This window comes from Marmota marmota, unplaced genomic scaffold, assembly GCF_001458135.2.
Source record: "Marmota marmota marmota unplaced genomic scaffold, marMar, whole genome shotgun sequence".
Lineage (NCBI taxonomy): Eukaryota > Metazoa > Chordata > Mammalia > Rodentia > Sciuridae > Marmota > Marmota marmota.
This window is the reverse complement of record NW_026000057.1, coordinates 31,656,188-31,678,739: the sequence shown is the minus strand read 5'-3', so window position 1 is coordinate 31,678,739 and position 22,552 is coordinate 31,656,188. Positions and strand designations below refer to the sequence as shown.

Below are 22,552 nucleotides of genomic sequence, written 5' to 3'. Positions count from 1 at the left end.
GCTTGAGAACATTACCATGATGTAGTTCATCTGACCTTTTCTTGGTGTTAGGATGAAAGCAACACTCTTTTCCACTTTCTACCTCCTTAGTAGAAACAAAAGTCTCCTCCTGTGCACTCCACTTTTTAGCAAAGCCATGCTTGATTGTCAGCTGGGTGATTCTCAATTCAACTCTGAACTGGGGTTGGATTTCAGAGGTAAGCAGAAAGACTGTCCATAAATACTTTACGTTTTAAAGTTGTTTCCATGGGAGTTCATTAATGTTTATTGCTGTATTCTGGTAGATGAATATATAAGATTTTGCTGATTCTATGTTTAAGGGATATTTGAGTTGTTTTCATTGACAAATGCAAGATAAGGCAGTCAAAAAATGTGTTTGGTTAGGTCTTTGAGTGCACAAGTGCACATGATTCTTTTGAACAGAAACCTAGATGTGAAATTGCTGGTCTTCAGGAATGTGTCATTCAACTTTAGTAGGAAATTCTGAGGAGTTCTTTAAGTCCTTATATCAATCCTTTTTGGTTCTGTGGTTCACTCCACATTTTATTACAGTATTATGTGACTTGATGATTTCACACCATCTTATTAAGTGTAGAGGAATCTCATAATGACAATTTGAATTTTACTAGCTACATTTGTACCACATATCCAATGCTACTCTGTCAGTCTTTAATAGTATCTATCAATAAACAAAATTTTAATGTTGTGCTGCTTATCAAGGTTAAAATGATTTTCTACTCTCACAGACCTCAAGAGATTTTACTATAATCTTCAAAGATTACTGTTTCTTGCTCATTTATATCTGCAAACCATATGGAATTGATTTTTCTATCTACTGTAATGTAAGCATCAAAGTCCTTCCCCCACGCCATATACATATTCAGTCGATCTAATGCTATTTATTGAAAAGACATTCTTTCTACATATCTCTTTGGTGTCGTGTTTGAAGGAATTCAAATGTGTAAATACTTGAAAGTTATTTTATGGACTTTCTCATCTGTTTTACCTGATGATTTGACTCTTCTTAAATGAACTATTCACTGTCTAAATCACTGTAGCTTTCTAGGTCTCGATATCCAATAATATGAATCCTTCTACTTTATAATCCCTTTCAAGAATGTGTTGGCTATGTAGGGACCTTTGAACTTTTTCCCCTTGGTGTTTCAGCTGATTAATCTTCATTTGTGTTATCTTCTAAAATTTTAAAAATTATATATTTTAGCTAAATAATTTCCTGTACATTAAAATTTTAAGTTTTAATTTATTTCAAAGATAAATTGAAAGGAAAGTACAGTGATATCCTATATGTGTCTGGTTTCCACAGAGGCATAGCTATCCTCCACAGCAAGAACCCCCACCATAGTGGTAAAACTATTACAATTTATAAACCTACATTGAAACATCATTATCATTCAAAGTCCATAGTTTACTTTTTAGTGCTTGCTCTTGGCAATGTACATTCTATAGGTTTAGACAAACGTATAATGGACTGCATCTGTCCCTAAAGTACTATGCAGAGTATTTTCATTGCCATAAAAAATTTTTGTGTTCAGTCTAGTCATCATTCCCTCTCCACTAACCCCTGAAACTACTTATGTTTTTCAACAGCTCCATATTTTGCCTTTTCCCAAATTTCATATAGTTGGAATAAATACTTTATAACCTTTTCTGATTGGCTTCTTCCACTTAATAATATCATTTAAGTTTCTTCCAAGTTTTTTTTATGACTTGATAGTTCGTTTGTGTTTTGTACCATATCATATTCAATTATCTGTAGGTAACATACTTCATTCACTTACTAAAGAACTGTCTGGTTGCTTCTAAGTTGTGCGGACATAAGTTTCCAACTCCTTTGGTAAATACTCAGAAGCATGATTGCAAGATTGCATGGTAAGTACATGGTCAGCTTTGTAAAAAACTTCTAAACTAAGGGCTCAGTGGTAGTTCTCGCCTAACATGTGTAAGGCACCGTGTTTGATCCCCAACAGTGTAAAAAAAAAGAAACTGTTAGAATATTTTTTTTCTTGATATTTCATCAATTATTTCTCAGGTAATCAATCATCATATCCAGTTAAAATATTTTTTAAAGTAGCCATGCTATTTTACATTCCCACTAGCAGTTGAATGTGAGTCCCTGCTGCTCAAAGCCTTACCTTGTCACTGTTCTGTATTTTAGCCATTCTAATAAGTACACAGTAGTATACATCGTTGTTTCAACTTAAATTTTTAATGACATCATCATCATCATCATCTTTTTTATATACTTACTTGCCATGTGTATATCTTGTTTTGTGAAACACCTGTCAAAATCTTTGACCTGTTTTAAAATAGAATTTGTTGTTGCTGATGGTTGAATTTAAGAGATTCATATATGTTGGAAAACAGTTCTTTATAAGTTTTAAAAATATTTTCTCCCAGTCTGTGTCTTGTTTTTTCATTGCCTTGACAGTGATTTTTGCAGAGCAGAAATGTTTAATTTCACTGAAATCCAGCATATTGATTCTTGGACATGATGAATTGTACCTAAGTTCTTACATCTAAAAGATCATGACCAAATTCAAGGTGAAGGCCATCTAGATTTTCTTCTACGTTAGCTATGAGAAGTTTTATAGTTTTCCATTTAACATATAGGGCCATGAGACATTTTTGCAAGGGGTGCAAAGTCCATGTTTTTTTGTTTCATTTGAACATGTATATTCATTCTTGTTTATTTTTTATTTTTAATTTGTTCTAATTAGTATATTCATTTTTGCAGCATTATTTGTTGAAAATATTCTCTTTGGTTATTGTCTTTTCTCCTTTGTCAAAGATTCAACTGACTACATTTAAGGGGAATCTATTTTCTCTCTGCTCCACTCATTGATCTTATTTACTCTTTCTCTAACCCCACATTGACTTGGTGATTCTAGCTTTATTGTAAGGGGTGTTAGTTTAGTGGTGTCAGTTACCTGACTTTATTCTTCTTTAATAGTGCGTTGACTAATCTGGGCCTTTTTCTATGCCATATATCTATAGAATCAGTTTGTCAATATCCACAATACAACTTGTATTTTCATTGAGATTTCATTGACTCAAAGATCAACTTTTTAAGAATTAGTATCTTGACATATTGACTCTTCCTATCCATGAACAAGGTATAGCTCTCAATTTATTTAGCTCTCTGAATTCTTTCATCACAGTTTTGTGGGTTTTCTCATTCAAATGTTGTATGAATTTTCTTCCATTTACACAAAAGTATTTCATTTTTGTGAGTGCTAACAAATGTGATATTGTGCTGTTGTGTGTTTGTTTTTGCAATTATATGGACTAAATCTAGGGCCTTATGCATGCTAGACAAATACTGTTCCCCTGAGCTAAATTCCTAACCCCTGGTGTTATGTTTTTAAATATCAAATTTCACTTATTCATTGCTGATGTGTAGGAAAGTGATGGACTTCTATATACTAATCTGATATCCTGAAGCCTTGCTATAATTGATTTTAATACCATGAGAGTTTTTTTTTTCATTCTTTTATATTTTCTACATAAGAAATGTTACCTATGAACAAAGATTGTTGTATTTCTCCCATTGTTGTTTGTATACCTTTATTTTCTGTTCTTATCTTAGTGTGTTGTGTAAAACTCCCAGGACAATGTTGAAAAGATGTGACAAGAGGAGATAGTCCTGCTTTATTCCTGATATTGGTGAAAAAGTCTTGAGTTCCTCACAACTAAATGATGTCAGCTGCAGGTCTTTTGTAGATATTCCTGATTAAGATGAAGAAGATTTATACTGTTCATAGTTCCCTAAGAGTTTCTAATCTCTTTTTATCATGAAGGGTATTAGAGTATGTAAATGCTTCTTCTTCATCTATTGACATGATCATATGATTGTTCCTATTTAGCCCTTTGGTGTGATAGATTACATTAAATGATTTTTGGATGTCAAAATAGTTTTGCATAAATGAGATAAATCCCACTTGGCTGTGGTATATAATTCTTTTTATACATTATCAAATTTGATTTGCAAATTACATGTCGATTTTTATATCCATATTAAAGACAGACATTGTTTTGTAGTTTTCTTATAATGTCTTTATCTGGTTTTGGCATTAGGGTCATATGGTCCTCACAGGATAAGTTAGGAAATATTCCTTCTACTTGTATCTTCTGAAAGACATTTTAGATAATTGATATAATTACTTCCTTAAATGGTTGGAACATTTCACCAGTGAACCCATCCTAGCCTTCTAGGGGTCTGTCTGGGATTTTAAACTCTCATATTCAAGATATTTGTCGATTACATTTCAGGTTTCTCTGTTCTGATGCTGCTTCCCATGGAGGCTTCAGCTTCACTATTTTGTAATTTTCTGTATTCCCGATTATCTCTCAAAATTTGGGGCACCAGTTTGTCCTGTGTTTTCATTTCTCTTATGAATCCAGAAAGATGTGTTGAATTTTCAGTTTGTTGAGCTTTTTACTTGTTAGGATAGAGTGAAGACTTTTAATCTTCTTATACATGCACAACTAAGAACTAGAAATCTATCCTTTTAAAAAAGTTATAAATAAATTGGCTTTATGCAGTATGTTTGAATTTTTTGATATGTAGTTTTACAGCTAGATATGAACAGAGGATGGTGGGATGACTTTTGGCAAACAGACATATATATTTCCTTTTTCCTTTAGGAAATGTAGACATCGATACTTACATATCTCCTAATCAAGGCAACAATCTATAGATTTATCTATAATTAAAGAATGCAATACTTTTGAAGATTTTCAGATTAAATATTCTTTTTAAAAAAAAACTAAACTTTTTTATTCTTTCTTTATTTTTTTATTTTTATGTGGTGCTGAGGCTAGAACCCTGCCTCATATGTGCTAGGCAAGTTCTCCAACTTCAGCCTCAAATTAAACATTCTTTACCCATTGCATTTATATTATTGCAACATTAAATATTTCCATTGATGATAATTTTTATTTTTATTTAAACAATACTGGGTTCCAGTTTTATAAGTTCTATTCCATTTCTGGTGAGCAATCACTCCCCCAGTGTACTCCTTTACCAGTGTACTCGTTCAATAAAAGCCAGAGATTTTACCAGGGTCTCTTCACCGTGGAGCAAGCCTTGCTTTAATGTTTCTTCCTCTTCATCCCAAGGTCCACAGACTGCCAAAAGCTTTGCTCAGTTTCATGACCTCTTAGTCATTTTCCACTTGGCTTCTCCTCCACTCTGCTTCCATTACACTCATCTTCTTAGAATATGGAGAGAGGCTTAGCATCTGGCAAATGCATGGAGACAAAAATTATATCAGATACTGGGTTTATTTCAGTTCCTGTCTTCTCTCCCAGATCTTAGCCTGTGGGGTTCCTGCTTCTGTATTTGCTGTTCACAAGTTTCTAGGTTTTCTAGTTTTGTGTTGTTTTATTTTGTTTTCTGAGGAATTTATACCGAAATAAAAACTTACATAATTGTAGGAGTAACTAGGAAACTTGGGTTCCAAAGGGGAAAATTAGATAATACAGAAAAATCACTGCCCAGTCCTCCTGGAGACAGGTTCTTCCAGCTGCTGGAACTGCAGTGCATAGGTAGATAGGCTCTGTGGAATGCTGCTGCTTCTGGATCTCATGGGGCAAGTCCTATGACCAGGAAGAAGAGCTACACATAGGAGGGTCAAGAAAGGACATGCTGGAAGCTATCAATATATCTGTGTCTGTCTCTTACCTTTTCCAGTCATGATACTCTCCAAAGAAAAATGGTGATTGCTTTACTTCTCCCTTCCAAGTCTCATATAAATATCTCTTTTGGCTGACTAACGGAAATCATGTGGGGAAGGAGATTCTGGTAAGCATGGTTCTAGCCTAGCCATGTTGAAATAGTACCAAACCACTAGAGATATAACAAGTGGTTTACTCAGAAGGAAACTAAATGGCCAGTAAACATAATAAAAGATGCCAAAGTGCACATTTACTCTGAAAAAAAAGTTATTTGAAAACATAAGATATGATTTCACGTGCATCCGATTGGATAAAATAAAAACTGTTAATGAGGATCAAATATTCCTGGCAGAGTGTAAATTAGTTCAGTTGGGTTAAAAAGCAATTTGAAATATTAAATGACATTGGAAATATACACAGCGTTCAAGGCAATGATTCTTCTGTTAGATATGCTTGGTTCACACATGTACACAAAGAGAAGTTTACCAAAATATTTATAGCAGCATTGGTTTTAATAGCTAAATAAATAAATAAAGCTTCAAAAGAAAATTAAATGTCTGCTAATGGGGCTCTGGATAAACATCTACTTATTCATAAAATAAAACTTATGCAATGGTTAAAATGAAATAATAAGAGCTAAATATATAAATATGAATAAATCTTAAAGACAATGTTGAAAAAGCAAGTTGCTAAAAAATATAGAGAGCATAATAGCATTTCTATAATTTTTTTAAATATGCAAAATAACACCACATATATTTATGGAATTCATACATATGTATTAGAAATATAAAACGTCCAGAAGAGTGATGCCAACTTCAGGGGAATGCAATAAGGGAGAGTTCACAAGAGGCTCTGATAGTATTTGCAATAGTTTTATTTCTTATGTTTGGTACAGATGCATGGGTGCTTGTTCTGTTATCCCAATACATTTTAGTTAGCCATCACTCCTCCAGTGTACTCCTTCAGTCATTCAATAAAAGCCAGATTTTTTACTGAGATACCTTCTATGTGGAACACTCCATGCTTTAATTTTTCTCCCTTCCTCATCCCAAGGTCCATAGACTGCCTAAAGCTTTGCTTACTTTCATGACCTCTTAGTCACTTTCCATCTCGCTTCCCTTCCACTCTGCTTCTGTTACATTCATCTTCTTGGAATATGGAGAGAGGCTTCTAACCTGGCAAATGTATGGAGGCAAAAAATATGTCAGATATTGGTATCATTTCAGTTTCTGTCTTCTCCATTGGAAACAACACCAGGATACAGAAACCTTAACTGAAACTGACAAACTCTTGAGTAGGAAAGTTTAAAGTTCCAAATTTATTTCTTAATTGCTGAAAACAGAAATCTGATCTTGCAAAGTATATTTAATTCCCCTGTCCACAAAAACAGTTCCTTATCTTCACCTATTCCACATATCAGTGCATCATCCAAACTTTAAATCTCTCCCCTCTTGATTCAAACGTTTTTTCTTTCTTTTTATGTAATATTAACTAGTTTTTGGATATTTTATGGTTAAGACTGAACTCTTGCTTAAAATTAGAAAATACTATCTCAGTAACTTTTGTATTATCACACATCTTTGAACCCATGTAATATATTTTTCTTTACTTGGGTTTTATCTTATTTTGGAATTACTTTGAGTAAAAAGTAAGGGTCATTTATTGAAAAGATAAAGGATTTATTCCTTATACAGTAGTCCCTTGGTACAGTAGAATGAACTGGACATAACTTTCCTATGTTCATATATGAATACATGACCAGTATAACTCTGCATCATGTACAACTACAAGAATGGTGGTTATATATTCTACTGTTGTGTATAACTAAAAAGAACAAATTTAAAAAATAGTCCCTTAGTATCCCTGAGGGATCAATTTGAGGGCTTCCTTCTACACAAAAATATGAGGAGGCTCAAGTCCCTTATATATAATTGTGTAGTATTTGCATATAACCCATGCATGTCCTATTGTAATACTTTAAATCAGCTCTAGATTTCTTTTTTAATATATATTTTGTTTATTTTTGACATGTTATGATTTTTTAAAATTTGTTTTAATTAGTTACACATGACAGTACAATGATCTTCACATATCATACATTTGAATCAGATGTGGTATAATTTCTCATTTTTCTGAGTGTACAGATTGTCTAGATTTCTTATGATGGCTGATTCTATATACATACTAAGTAAGGAGTTTATACTGTCTTGTTCAGAGAATGATGATAAGAAAAAAAGCTTGTACATATTCAGTACAGTCATAATTGCTTTCTGATTATTTGTTATCTATATTAGTTGAATCCAAGGATAGGAAGGACAACTATATTTAAGAAACTGATAATATTTACTAGAAAGGTTAGAAAGGCATTTAAACTTGGCAGGGCTGGTACACTTGAGAAAGTCTGTAGGAGAAGGGGAATATAATACGGAAGGGAAGAACAAATGGAGGGAGTCCCATCTTTGGGATATACCAGAATGAAAAGGAGGAACAAAGGAGTTAACAAGAAGGCATATGTTGTAGATTGTGTGAAATGGTCCTTCCTCAAAACCCTTCAAAAATTTTCAATATATTCATTAATTCATGAAATGCTGATAAAGAGTGAAATTTTAAGGAAACAGTGATGGTGGGGGATATTCACATGAGAGTATAATATGGCCAAGAACTAAAATAGCCCATGTAGATTAGGAGCTCAAAGTCACATGAGGAAACATGGTAAGGAAAGACCGATTTTACAGAGAGCTCTGCGAACAGCCACTACCCCTAGAAGTGGAAACCAGACCACATTCATTCAAATTTCCAAAGAATATGACACACCACTGTTGACAACTCTACCACATTAAAACATATTTTAAACAGGCTGACCTTTTCCCATTCCTTTCAATACAGTTTGTAAGTGAAACTGAAATGCAGTGTTTGCTGTCAGGAAAGTTGATTCAGAGCAACAAAATTCAAATGACATATAAAGTATGTGTATATCCTGCTTAGGCCTTAATGGCAGAAAAATGGTAGCATTTTTTTTAGAAAGGTGGATTAAAGTCAAATTTACATATAAGTTTCATTTTTACAGTTAGATATGTAGAGAAAATGGATTGATAACTTTTGGGAAGTTGATGTATGTTTTTTCTCTTCCTTTTAGCAAATGTAGACATCAATATTTAAGTAACTCCTAATCAGGGCAATAATCTGTAGACAAAGTATCCGATACTTTTGCAGATTTTTAAAATTGAACATTGTTTACCCTTTGGATTTAAAATATTTCAACATTAAGCATGTATGTTGTTGGTAACTTTCATTTAAACACATTCATTGCCTTCTTATATTTTTCTGGTGAAGTGGTCATTAAAAATAATTCTTCTTTATTTAAAATTTAAAAGTTTTATTTTAGAAAAATAAATATGATAGAGTTACAGAACAACATTGCTTTAATTTAAAATAGTATGAACTGAACAATATGAAAGTATGGTTTTCTTGTTATTAATTAGAAAAATTTTAATGATTTTTGTTTTGTGCATGATATTTGTTCTTTTTAAATTCCTTGCTGGTATATACATGTCTTGAATTATATTATGCCCTTGTGATGCAAAAAGAAAGTTGGACCCAAAACTTCTTGTTTGTAATGAGTTATTTGCTAAGCAACAGAAATTTTAACCTTCTCTCAGAAGTTTCATTGATGGTAACAGTTGGAACAAGCCACCTCAGTATTAGTGTTAGGGTGGAAGGGTCTAGAGTCAAGGTTTTATGATTTCAAACCATTGTTGGTCTTTGTAAACCTGGGTCACTTCTTTAATCTCTGTGAGAACATTACAAAGCTCTCTTCTTGGGAGAATTTGAATGAATGAATGGGATCATAAGTGCAGAACTTCCCGTGTAATGCCTAACATAGTAATAATCAACACTTGTGAGGTATAATTATTTTTCTTAAATTATGTAGGCTAAAAATGGCTATTTTGGGGCTGGGGTTGTAGCTCAGTGGTAGAGAGCTTGCCTAGCATGTGTGAGGCACTAGGTTTGATCCTCAGCACCACATAAACAAATAAATAGATAAACAAACAAATAAATATATAAATTTATTTATGTCCATCTACAACTAAAAAAATAATTAAATTTAAAAAATGGGGGCTGGGGTTGTGGCTCAGCAGTAGAGCCCTTGCCCCGCATGTGCAAGGACCTGGGTTCGATCCTCAGCACCACATACAAATCATAGATGCAATTGCTGCTTAAGCTCAGGCCATTGCTGCCTGTCTTCAGTAGGCAACCTAGTCAATAGAAGCACCTTAGGGGCCAGAGTGTCTTAGACACTGCCTCCTTTGTGACTTGAATTTAGGTCTCTACACCTTACTTTGCTCATTTGCGAGTTGAGAATTTAGAGGAGAGGATTTCTATAGGTCTAATCTAGTTAGTCCCAATAATCAATGAGTTAGTATTCTTTCTTGAATACACCTGTATTATCCACTAGAAATACATGGACCCCACATTAAAGTGAGGCTCAAGAGAGAAACACAGGTAGCTGAAGAAGAAAGAATGTCTCTCCTGACAGATTCACTCAGCAACAAAACTCATCATACATTTTAATATCACTAAAAAAGGTGAATTCACATAGTCCACTTATTCTCTAATTTCTTCATTCATGTGAAAGCAGTGCATACCTACTTTATAGGCGGTACTAGGAATACAGAAATAAATATTTCCCCTCCACAAAGTTAGTGGGACAAGCACACAATCACACCATTGTGAAAAGGACCTGAGTGTTCATGAATATATGGTTAATTTCCCATGTGGCACTGCAGAACAGTGGCAAAAGGACAGTCTCTGCAGTCAGTTAAGTGTTAGATTAATTGAATAGCCATATGGAAAAACCAACCTTAACAATTAATAACCTTAATAATAAACAAAGATAAAGCCAGGTAGATTGCAGAATCAAATATGAAAAATAAAATAATAAAGCCTTAAAAAGATAACAGAATGTCTTTATAAATGTGGAGTATACAAATATATCTTAACATATAAAAAGTTCTGACTATGAGAGAAAAGACTGACAAACTGGATCACATTAAAATTCTCAAAATATTTCCTTATCAAAAGATAACACTAGGTGCTGGGGCTGTGGCTCAGCGGTAGAGTGCTTGCCTGGCACTGTGAGGTACTGGGTTTGATCCTCAGCACCATATAAAAATAAAATAAATAAATAAAATAAAGATATTGTGTCCAACTACAATATATGTGTGTGTATATATATATATATATATATATATATATATATATATATATATATATATAGTAACACTATTAGAATAAAATGGTAAATTCCAGAAAAGAATTCATAAAGAAGTGCTAAAAATCAGTTAGAAAAAGACAATCCAATAGAAATATGGAAATGGACTTAAAATAATCTTTCACAAAAAAACAGATATCAAAATGGTCATTAAACATATAAAAAGTTCTATAATATCATTGCAAATCAAGGAAATATTAGGTGAAAACATAATTTTGGCATATGTACAATGATATGCCACCATATAATGGCAAAAATAAAACAAGGAGAACCAACCTATAGTGTTGAGATGCTGTCATGAAGAATCATGTGATGAGTCATGTTTGAAATGAGGCTTCTGAACAGATAAAACACTCAGCACGCACCCAAGGCCCTCCCAGGCTGGGAAGGGGCCCTGGCCACAAACACCTGGGAGAGGCCTAGGCTCTGAGTTGACTCAATGCATTTCCTGTCTTAAGAATATTTTCGTTTTAACCATAAATGGGTTAAATGCTATATTCTGTGACTTGAGAATTTCAGGCATCGAAAAAAGGGACATTAGTTGAGGATTGGAAATGGGGAAGGAGTAAAGCCATCTGCAAGTGAAACTGCAAAGGAGGAAAATTTGATATTGTATGAGAAGAGATATGATTTTTTTTTAACTCCCTTTCTTAAATGAAGTGGTGTGGTTACTTTCCTTCATCCTCCCTCTCTCCAAATGTTTTTCAATCCTGGCTAGTTGATGGTTTCAAGTGTCCTGTCTGTAACCCTCTAAGTTTCCCGTCTCCATGCAAACAGCTCCCTATGTGCTTCTACCCATGTCTTTGTTGGGGGCATTGTGCTTAGACTTGCCTGGCATTAGCCCCAGGCAGTTTTCTGCATTGACTGTTGGGTATATTTACTTAGCTCTTTGGCTCTGATGAGTCTGCTCTAAGGTGATTTATAAACCTCCTTGCAGGATTGTACCAAAGTTTCCTCATCTGTGGGTCTTTGCTTGATATCAAATCCTTGCCGGACTTTCTTTGCTCCCCTGACACATTCCTAACTTTCTTACTACTTTTTTTTTCCTTGGAAAATCTTGTCTACCTCACTTTTATATGAATCTTCCTCTCAGGGTGAACATTTAGTGACCCCAACCCTTAGGTATCTATGTATTATAATTACCTTGGAAGTAGGTATTTAGGTGAATAGAAATTCTTAGCTCAGACCATGAGAAAAGAAAGCAAAGTAAGGAGCTTAATCTTTTCATGACCATGTGATATGGTGTGTGTATGTGTGTGTGAGGGGGGGGGCAGGGGNAGGAAGGCTTTCTGGAGGTATATCACTTCACTGAGTTTTAAATATGGCTTGCTTTATTTTAAAAATTCTTCCATTTTAAAGAAAGGACACTGCCGCCCCCGACCAGTGCAGGCAGCTAAACTAGGGTCGCTCAAGTGAATTTCCTAAGGTACCAAATAAAACACAGACACACAATTTACCTTTAATTCAAGCCCCAGAATGGCTCCTCTGCCCTCAGCCTCAAGCTTCCCAAATGGGAGAGTGAGAAATGTCACCAGAGGCTGGCAAGAGAGAGAGAGAGCTAGCACTCTCAGGAGTGGTCTTTTATTGGTGGTGTGGGGGGGACTCTTGATTCTTTAGAAATTTCCATCCAAATAAGGTCAAGAGGGACAGGGTTATAAGGACATGTAAGGTAACTCGATCTCTGGGGATGTAGGAAGGCACGCCCACTCAAGAAGACACATTTGGCAAAATTTTTATGACTTTCAAGATCAGGGCCATCGTCTACGGCCACTTTGATGTGGCCAGATCACGCAAAGTGACCGCAGAGCCTCACAGATCAGGAAAGGAAAATGCTGGTCACATGGTGTGGCGACCTCCCACAGGACACTATCTTTTTTTTAAATATTTGTTTTTTTAGTTGTAGTTCAACACAATACCTTTATTCCATTCATTTATTTTTATGTGGTGCTGAGGATTGAACCCAGGGCCCTGCCCATGCTAGGCGAGCACTCTACCTGGGAGCCACAATCCCAGCCCACACAGGTTATCTTAAACATTTAAAGAGTAGAAGGGAAGAAAACAAATCGTCAAAGACATAAAATAGAGTCAGAGATGAGGTTAGGAACAATGTGTACCGTAGTGATATGTTGTATTGACTCAAGTCTCAGATTCACATTATTTTTGCACATTGGAAATGTTTCTTTTGATTGATGATGTCTGATTTGATGACTAGGACATCCCTTGATTCAATAGGTAATTATTTGGGACCTACTAAGATCGGATTCTGTGTTGAGCCCTGGGTATCAGTTGTTTCTGTTTTTTTTTTGGTGTGTGTGTGTGTGTGTGGAGGGGGTGGGGCAGGGGTGGGGGGAGAGACTTGTTCAAGGCAGGCCAACAGGCAGAAAACTCAGGCAGGCATTGATGCTGTGCTGTTGAAGAAGAATTCCTTCTCTTTCTGGAAATCTCTATTTTGCTAAGTCCTTAAAATGATTGGATGAGACCCTCCCACATTATTGAGGGTAGTCTACTTAAAGTCAATTGATTATAGGTATTAGCCACATGTATGAACTATCTTCATAGTAAGATCTTGATTAGTGATTAATTAAATAACTGAATTATAGCCTGGCCAAGTTGACTTGGAAGAAAAGCCATAACACTGTAGGACTAATGAAGTTAGAAGAGACACAATATGTTTTGCCATGTCAAAGTAGCACCAACATGACCTTCACAGAAACTGCTTGGCATTGATGCTGCATAATAATAAATCTGCACATTATTAAATTAGTCATATTAACTTCTTACAAAATGCTGTGACTCACAAAAATAAACAATCATATATGCACACACATACATAAATATGTATATTCATATTTTTAGATAATCGGCTCATGACTTTCAAAAAATAGAAAGGAATTTTGTGTTTTTACTTATAGTGAAGACGCATTAAGTGGGCATTTTTCCCAATCCAGTTTGTCAACTATTTTTCCAACATTATCTACCTGCAAAGGCACTGGAATGAGAAGAGTGAGGGAGACAGAGCTGGGAAGAAGACAACAAATAGAATTAATACCAGGAATCTGGTATAGGCTCATGGGGCCCCAGGGCAGATATCTTAATACCAAACCAGTCCCAACGGAGTGTATCTGATTTACACCAGTAGAGGCCATGCAAGAGGGACAGAAGGTTTGATTCAGGAAGCAGGACAGGAGTCATGGTCATTCCAAGACTATCTTGGCATCTAAAACAGATAAGACACATCCCTAGTCATTGGATGTCAAACAGTAGCCTGGAGGTCCCGCAGGATAGATTATTTAGAAATCTACTTGGCTTTGTTTCCTTTTATAAACATTTGGTTTCCCTCTAATTTTGGACAGGTGGGAAGATTATGTACCTTTGCCCTCCTTGAAATTAGGTGCAGTGAAGTAATGAGATCAGGCCAATGAAGTGTGAGTGTAGTCACTCATGAGTGCCATGCAGGCAGAGGCTTTTGATTGCTGGGCCTCACCTCTCCAGCCCTCTTCTCCTCCTGCAGGGTGACAGTCGAAGCACCTGTTGATGTCTGCGCTGATTGTGGCACTGGGATGCTGAGTCAGCACAGGGAGGACAGCTGCCCTGGCAGGCTGCCCAGACCTGCAGAGGACTTCAAACTTCTGTTAAGATCCTGAGATCTTCAATTTTTACTGCAGCATTGTCTAAATCTTCCTGGTGGGGACATGGAAACTAGCTATCTAATTAATAGCTCCAGAGCTTACCAAGACTCCCCAGTTAGAGACTATCTGTTGCCTAGAATCTCTGTCTTTCTTCCTTTCTCCATCCATACTGATTACTTCATTTTATTTTTGGCACTGGGTATGCTATAGAGACAACTGGGATGGGCAAAGATGGGATCAGAAGGTAGTCATTTTCATAATGAGGAAATGGATTTTCGTAACCACTGGAATTGAAAGGTGTCAACCCTTGAAAGTGAACAGAGGGCATGCTATAAACATCTTAGCTGCTCTTTTTATCTTACACTTGATTTACGGAGGGCTCTTGCCAAACATATAGTAGGGGAGTTAGTAAGGAACATAAAACACTCAAACCAGCTCTGGAAAACAACCCTATTGTAAGGATACTGAAAGACCTAATATATCCAGGAAAAAGTTAAACAACCAAGCAGCATGAAGGACAAAAAGGAACACAGAGTTCGTAGCTTCTCTTCCTCTGCTCTCTTTGCCTCTGCTGACTCTGACCTATGGCTTCTCTGTCAAGAATGGTATCATCTGTTTATACTCCTTGCACATGAGTCCTGTCTGCATGGCCACCTTAGTTCATTCAAACTTTCCCGTGAATTTTAAGGTCAAACTCTTCACAGAGGGCATCTGACTAGGCTAAAGTTTCTTTTGTAAAATAGTTCAAGGAATTTAAAGGTCACCAACCTTTAGGTGACCTCAAGAAGATGTTTATGTACCCAGGTCCAACCCCCCCACTCCCAGGCCAGTGGTTGAACTTATGACCCAAATGATCACTCAGCAGGTGAGGTGACTGGGCCTTTTTCTTAAAAATAAGTGTGCTGGTGCTGGTAAATTGTGATTTAATCAAAACATGGTCTGTCATAATTGTAAGAATTGAAAGCATATTCAATTCATGGGGTACTTTTAACAGGACAGATACCCTGACACATATCTAGCACACTTTCCCCAACCAACAGTATTTCTTTGGCCTGGGCAATCGGGGACACCCCAAAAGAGAGAAGGAAACTCTTTTGAGGGACTGCTTTTAAAAAACACAACCCCAATTCTATTTACTTCCTCCCTGAAAATTGCTGATGTCTGGCCTAACTTATCACCAGGGAATAGCTTAGATGTTGCAAACAATAGAACTCTTTGTGTATCTGGAGAAAGAGGAAATATGAGTAATACTGTGCTCTCACTGGATCTACACAAGTAACTACTCTTACAGTGAGAGACACACCTCATGCTAACAACTGAATGCCTAAATTCCCATTCCATTTCTCATCCTGAGGGCCCAAGTCAACTGTCTTTATTCTACGAAGGTTAGTTTTATGACTTAAAAAACCCCACTAAACATGAAATTTAATTTTTTTTCTTACAAATACTTTGAACTGTTTATTTCAACTATGAAAAAAATCAGAAAAACTAACTCCAGACTTGCATTATAATAGAATATTCACTTTTTCAACAAACATTTATTAGTGACCTAGTGTGTGCCAAGTGTACTGCAGACACTGTGGATTCAGGAACAAAACAGACCAGTCCTGTTCTCAAGGTTCTTATTTATCTAGTTACGAGTAGCCAAACAAATACATCCCACTCATAATGTTAACTAGTCTAAAATACTAAAAGGAACTGAATCGATGTAGAGAAGCAGAGAGAAATGTGGTACTATTTGAAGTAGGTATACAAGACTTCTTTGTGCAGCTCAACAATAATCTCCCCTTCTGTTAGACCAATAGACAACTCTCAGTTGTCATCTTAGTCAATCTGTCAGCATCCTTGACACAATTTACTTCATTTGCCTGGCTTTAGAGACATAATCCTTCTATTCCATAAGCTGTCCCTTTCCATGGGCTTTGCTGGTTCCCTTTTCTCCTTACCCTTGAACTGAAATAAAGCATGACTCTGCCATGGCTTCCTAATTCAAATGCCAGAGATGTGAAGGTCTCTCCTTTCAAGTCCAGGACCTACATGTCTGCATGCCATCTCCACTTCTACGTGTAACATGCAACTCAACATTGACATATCGAAGTTTAGTTCTTCTTCATGAAACAGACTCCTCCTTTCCAATCTTTCCTTTCTCAGTAAATGGTAACTTCTACCTTCTATTTGCTCACACCCAAAAGCTTGAAGTTTTCCTTGACCTCTTTTTAATTTTCCCATATCCTGTATTCAATCCATCAGCAAATCCTCTTAGTTCAACTTTTTACATATACTTGGAAATGGATGCTTCTTACCACTCCCTTCTAAACTACATAATACTAACCGACTTATTTCTAGTTTGGGTCATGACAAGAGTCTCTCAACTGGTCTTTCCACTTCCACCCTTTCTCATTTCCCATCACTTTGCTTGTTTTCTCTAAGCCTATATGATAAAATCCCTCTCATTTCATCCAAAATAAAATTCAGAGTCTTTCCTATTATATAAAGGCTTTATATAAGCCGAATTTACACGATCTCTCTGACTTTACCTTCTGCCACTCTTTGCAGTTCACTCCAGCAACACTGGCCTCCTTTGACAGTTGGTAAAGATGCCAACCAGACTCTGCCCTCAGGGCCTTTGCATCTATAGTTCCTTTTTGTCTGGAACTCACTTCTTCTGTGTGGCTGCAGAGCCATCTCCATCACCTTGAGAATCTCTGTTCAAATATCAGCTTTTCAGAGACCCCTTCTCTGTATGCCATGGCCACCACAGCAGTTTGTGTCACTTCCTTCAGTGCCCTAGCCACTGTGTGTTATGATTATGGTCATCCCTCAGCCCACTTCCATGGCCTGTGTGCAGTGCAAGTGCTGTCTTCTATCATCTGTCTCTCTTGACTAGAATGTAAGTTTTATGAGGGTAGAGACTTTGGTTTTTCCATATTACATTCACAGTGACTGATAGGTATAGATACTCAATAACTATCTATTGAATATATGCCTTCCACTAGCCCTAAATATTAGCAAAATAAAACTTTACTACTTAGAAGTAAATGGAAAGGTGGCTGGTCTGAGTGCCAAATTCAAATTAAGAATAGAATATTTACTTGCAAATTCATGAACTTTTAATCAGTAATGGGCAAACTCTTGTTCTAGTAAGGGTAAATCTCTGCCTGCTTTAAAGGATAAAACTAATTTCTAATTATTTACTGGTTTTGCATATGTAAATCTGCCTTGAAAGGACCAGAAAAAGTTCTTCTAAATTGATCTATCAAGTCTCCAAAAATGTTGTTGTAGTTTGATTAGTGAGTTCTTTGCTATTATTATTGAAGTGTTCTCAAAGCACTTCAAATGTAAATTTCAGCTCATTTTAGGTCAAATATTCTGATTTTTTTGAGTTTAGAAAAGCCAAAATACATAAAATTTTATAGCACATTTGTTTCTTGGATTTTTAAAATAGAATGGCAAATGTATAGCTCTTCTTAATGGAAACATTTATGACTTGGAACAATCTATTCATAATTTCAAAGTCTGGAATTAAATTAAAGTTAAAACTGTCTAGGAGAAAGAGTTAATGACATTTCTCTCTCATATGTGTGTTTGTGAGTTTTAGTCATACTGATATCTCCTTGAGAATAGAGACCCTGGTACTTAGCCTAACATCTATCTCATACTGTGAATACCAACACTCATTCAACAAAATTTGTTGAGCACCTACATTGTGCCAAGAACTTGGATATGAAATGAGGATACAAATATAAATAAAATGAATATTTGGTTATTAAATCCAAATGAACATTGATCAAATATTCTTGCCAAATTTTATGTAAAATATTTCTCCATATTGAACTTGGTATACAAGTTCAAAGATTTTCATTTAATCCGTAGTGGAAAAATTATATGTATTCCTATATATACTTTCTATAAAAATGCTCAATGTTCAGAATTGTCTAAATGAATTAAACTACCTCCTGACAAAACCAAGGCTCAAGAAAATTTCAAGACAAATACAAAAGATCAACAACATAAAGCCCTTTCAGTTTGAACCTCAAATAAAATCCATGTAGACTAGTGTATTTCATAGAGCCTCTATAGTAAACAAGAAAGAACTCCATACAAATAGAAGGGAATGGTGTGGGAACTTGATTTAAGAACATACATCAAATTCACACACATTCATGGCCTTTCCAGGCCTGACTGTCTATTTACAGATCCTTCAACTTTGTATCCCACCATCTTAAGTGAGAATGTAGATAGAACATACTGATATCTAACTCAGAAGAGCTATGTCCAGAAATTATTATTCAAGTCTAATATCCAAATGATAGTAAATCCACCCCAGAATCAAAGTCCAATATTTTAAAAGTTATTCTCAAAATAAGATATAAAAAACAATGTCGTTTTTTCCTCTTTTCTTCTTTCTTTTTTTCCTCTGGATATAGCAAATCACTTAGTAAGCAAAACAAAATATTTTTCATTTCCTATAATTTGCATCCAAACTGTATAAAGCATTTAAATGCACATGATTCCAAGTACACATTACTTTCCCTCATATTTATCTTTATTATTATTTTTGATGAAACTAATAGCAAACTAGTTTGTTTTCTCCAATAGTAAGAGAAAGCAGCTTCTTATGCTTAATTGTTTGTGAAGATAATATGTATGTAACAGTTATAAAGTAAGACTTTGAGATCCTTGAGTGGAGAAACAAAATCGTTGAATCATTCTTCATTCTATACTTTTATGCATCATCTAACATCATACCTTGTACAGAACAGGTGTTCAAAACACAACTGGTAAATGAATAATTCATTCACAGAAAATTAAGATTTGATGTTCATGTATTAAAAGAGGGAATATTTTTAGTCTTCTGGTTGTTCTCTTATATAACAGTTACACAAGCCTTTGGGATTTAACTAAGGATTTTATTCTTTCAATTAATAAAATAAATGAGTTTTGTATGTTGATATAGTACTACTACCTACCCTAACAAACATATCTTCAACTAGTGGAATAACCCAACAGAAGATTATTTCTTTATAAGATAAAGTATAATGCAGATTTTCTTCATAGGTGACAGCATTCCTTTAGTTGAAGAATTAGCTCTAGCCACATGATGTTCTGTGGGTCCCTGAGTCTTAGAAGCCTCTGTATGCAACTAAAGGATGGGAGCTGATAGACTGGAGAATGTGTATCTGCTCCTTAACTACCTTGGCTAGCAAGTGACAGAACACTTTAGCCTGGATCCAGGGTCAGGCTGGGAAATGGACTCCCTAGCTGGGCAGATGCTAGAGAGATAGATTATGGAAAGGAAAGTGCATTTTTTTGGTGGGGGGGCTAACTTTTTATTTTCTTAATTTTTTCTTCACAAGCAGAGGACATTTCCAAAGTCAGCTCATGGAAATTGAAATAACTTTTTGAAAATGTAAATTCCAAAGGTAATTCTATGAAGTGGTAATATAATCAAGAATAGCTCGGACAGTCTAACAGGATTAAAAAAAAAAAAAAGAAAGAATGGCAGTTGCAGACAGTTGGATGTCTAAATGAATATCTGAGTAAAAAAGATAATTTGGCTATCAGGTTCAGTAAGCCAAGTTTATGGATATTAACTAGTCCCCAGTTTTTAACCTGCTGTTAGTTTTCTTTGGAGCAGGGTCCAATTTGTTTAAGAAGTGTCTATGTTGCAACAGTTGTAGAACTATACACATGCTTTAAAAATGCCTGATGATAATAAGATATGTTGTGAAGTAATTATGATTCATAACTTTTTTTTCCTACACATACCTCAGCTAGGAGGTGTCCTAGACCTGTAGCGGACTGAAGGGTGTGACTGAAAGGTGTGCCTTTATTTCCTATCTCTATCATAAAACTTCTCTATGCTGCTGACATTCTAAGCCTTCTGATGTTGGTTCAATGGCATTTTCCTATATTTGGAGAAAGTTAGTCCAAATAACAGTGGGAACTATATCTGTTTGCCACATGTGTGTGAGAATGTTTTGCCCTTGGAAGTGAGCATCCCTGGACATGGTTTCCTGGTCTTTCCTGAAGCAGGCCCTCTTCACCCACAGGTCTTGGCATCCTTCCCTCTCTGTGTGCCATCTGGCCTGGGACCAACTTCCCAAATCTGCCTCAGCAACTAACTCTGCTTGTGTCCAGGAGGCTGTTTGCAACAAACCCTTTTGGAGGAGATTATGGTCACCTCTAGGAGCACATGATTTTATGTTTTCTGAAAGCTATGACAGACTCCAGGCTTTACTGACAGAGAAGACCATTTTTAGAGCACCACACCCCTATATGCAGGCTCATAAATTACCTACCACAGTGTCTGGCATATGAATAAAAGGAGCACAATACATAATTATTGAATAAATTGTCTGCCTAATTACCACATCCTATTCTGGGGTTGTAAACTGGCCAGCAGAATCTCACCCTTTGGGCCCATGGCATCCTCTCTTTGCTGGTGGGACACACCCCATATCCTGCCCCTTATCTTGGAGGCCTCCCCAGAGGCTACTTTCTAGTGTGTGTTCCTACTTCTTGCAGTTCACACTACCCCTTGTGTTCCAGCACCACCAGCCCGAAAAATAAGTTACTAAAACTTAGTTTTCAAGTTTGAGCTTAATCTAATCCCTGTCGTCAAAACAGTTCTGCTGGCTCCATCTCCTGCCTTCCTAAACCCTTTTCTAGGCCATTTATTGGGTCTGTAGTTCAATTCAGGAAATAGGAAAAACCCATTTGGAATTTGCAAATAAAATAGGAAGGACTGAGGGTGAAAAATTTGTTTAACTTTCTTCATAATTCCCTCCAGAATTCCAACTTTCTTGAGGGTCCTTGGAGCTGAGGTTGATCCAGGAGAGGCTGAGATGACACCTGGCAGAGGGAGAACCACTTCTAAGATTCCTCTGGTCTGAAAGGAGCATTTCTGCTACTAACACTCTGCCCCCCAGCGTCTAGCATTCTCGCCTTAACTTTCCTTCCAACCTGAGATACCACGGCGGGCAACTGCCTACAGCTCCAAGGTCCTGCGGATATCCAGAGTACCAAGTGGATGACAGGCAGATTTGGTGTCGCCTGTCCCAAACAGTGGCTGAGTGTCCTTGTGTGAACAGTCAAAAGGCGACTTCCACGTTTCTCCCGCTCCCACATTTCTCCATAGAGTGCAACAGGGCAGCCTAGGATGGCTGAATCGCCCGGGGTCGCGTGGACTCCTGTCCCCACCCTCCCAGGAAAGCCCGGTCCTGTGTCCCGCAGCGCCAGACACACTCAGCCAGGTCCCTGATCCGCGACTTTTGACAGGGGACCCTTCCTCTTAAGGTGTGCATGCATGGGTGGGAAACAGTAACAGCCACCATACCGCCAACACAAAAGCCCACTAGAAAATACAACCGTACACCCCATCACAGGCGGAGCCCATCTCCGCAAGGTAAGTTGTTTATTTGTCGTAGTTTTGGCGATTCTCCCTGGACAGCTGCGGCAGCGACAGCAGCTGCGCCATGGGCCCCAAGCTCCTCGCGCTCTTCCTTCCTCCGCCCTCTCTCGGTTGCCCCCACCCGCTTCACTCCTCTCCCCGCCTTCTCCGTGCCCTCTCACAGGCCACGCACACACCCGGAGACACCGTCCGTTCTTGGCTACTCACACTGCAGCTTAACCCAGTCTCCAAGGCGCGGGTGCCAAGGAGGCGCGGGGGTGTATGCGGATTCCAGGGTAGGAAGCCAAGTGAGGGTGGGGGTGGCATGGTAGAGCCCATCTCCTCCCAGCCACCACCCCCTGCCCATTCTCCTTTCCTAATCCTGGCCTGCCAGCAACAGTGACACCTGAGCAAGGACTGGGCGGTGGAGGCGGCAGGCCCGCTGGACTGGCAGCTGGTGGAAAACAGAGCGAGGGGCGGGGACAGCAAGGAGGAACGGGGGGCGGGACGAATTCGGAGGCCGCCACCTGGCAGTGAGGGACACACGACCTAGCCAAT

General features: G+C 37.0%; 1 protein-coding gene and 1 non-coding gene across 2 annotated transcripts in view; both read right to left on the bottom strand.

Annotated features, from left to right (window-relative positions):
- Positions 1-2,007: 2,007 nt before the first annotated feature.
- LOC125619880 lies at positions 2,008-2,070 on the bottom strand. The gene has a single exon (XR_007351466.1). It is a non-coding gene; the product is annotated as a small nucleolar RNA SNORD20 (small nucleolar RNA).
- A 3,009-nt stretch (positions 2,071-5,079) lies between these two features.
- Positions 5,080-22,552, bottom strand: part of LOC125619846 (capping protein, Arp2/3 and myosin-I linker protein 3-like) — a 19,321-nt gene continuing 1,848 nt past the window's right edge. The window contains exons 2-3 of the mRNA XM_048813861.1: positions 22,223-22,543; positions 5,080-5,261 (exon numbers count right to left, since the gene is read on the bottom strand). Of these exons, the coding sequence (XP_048669818.1) occupies positions 5,181-5,261; positions 22,223-22,543 (402 nt within the window). The 3' untranslated portion in view covers positions 5,080-5,180. The remainder of the gene's footprint in view (positions 5,262-22,222; positions 22,544-22,552) is intronic.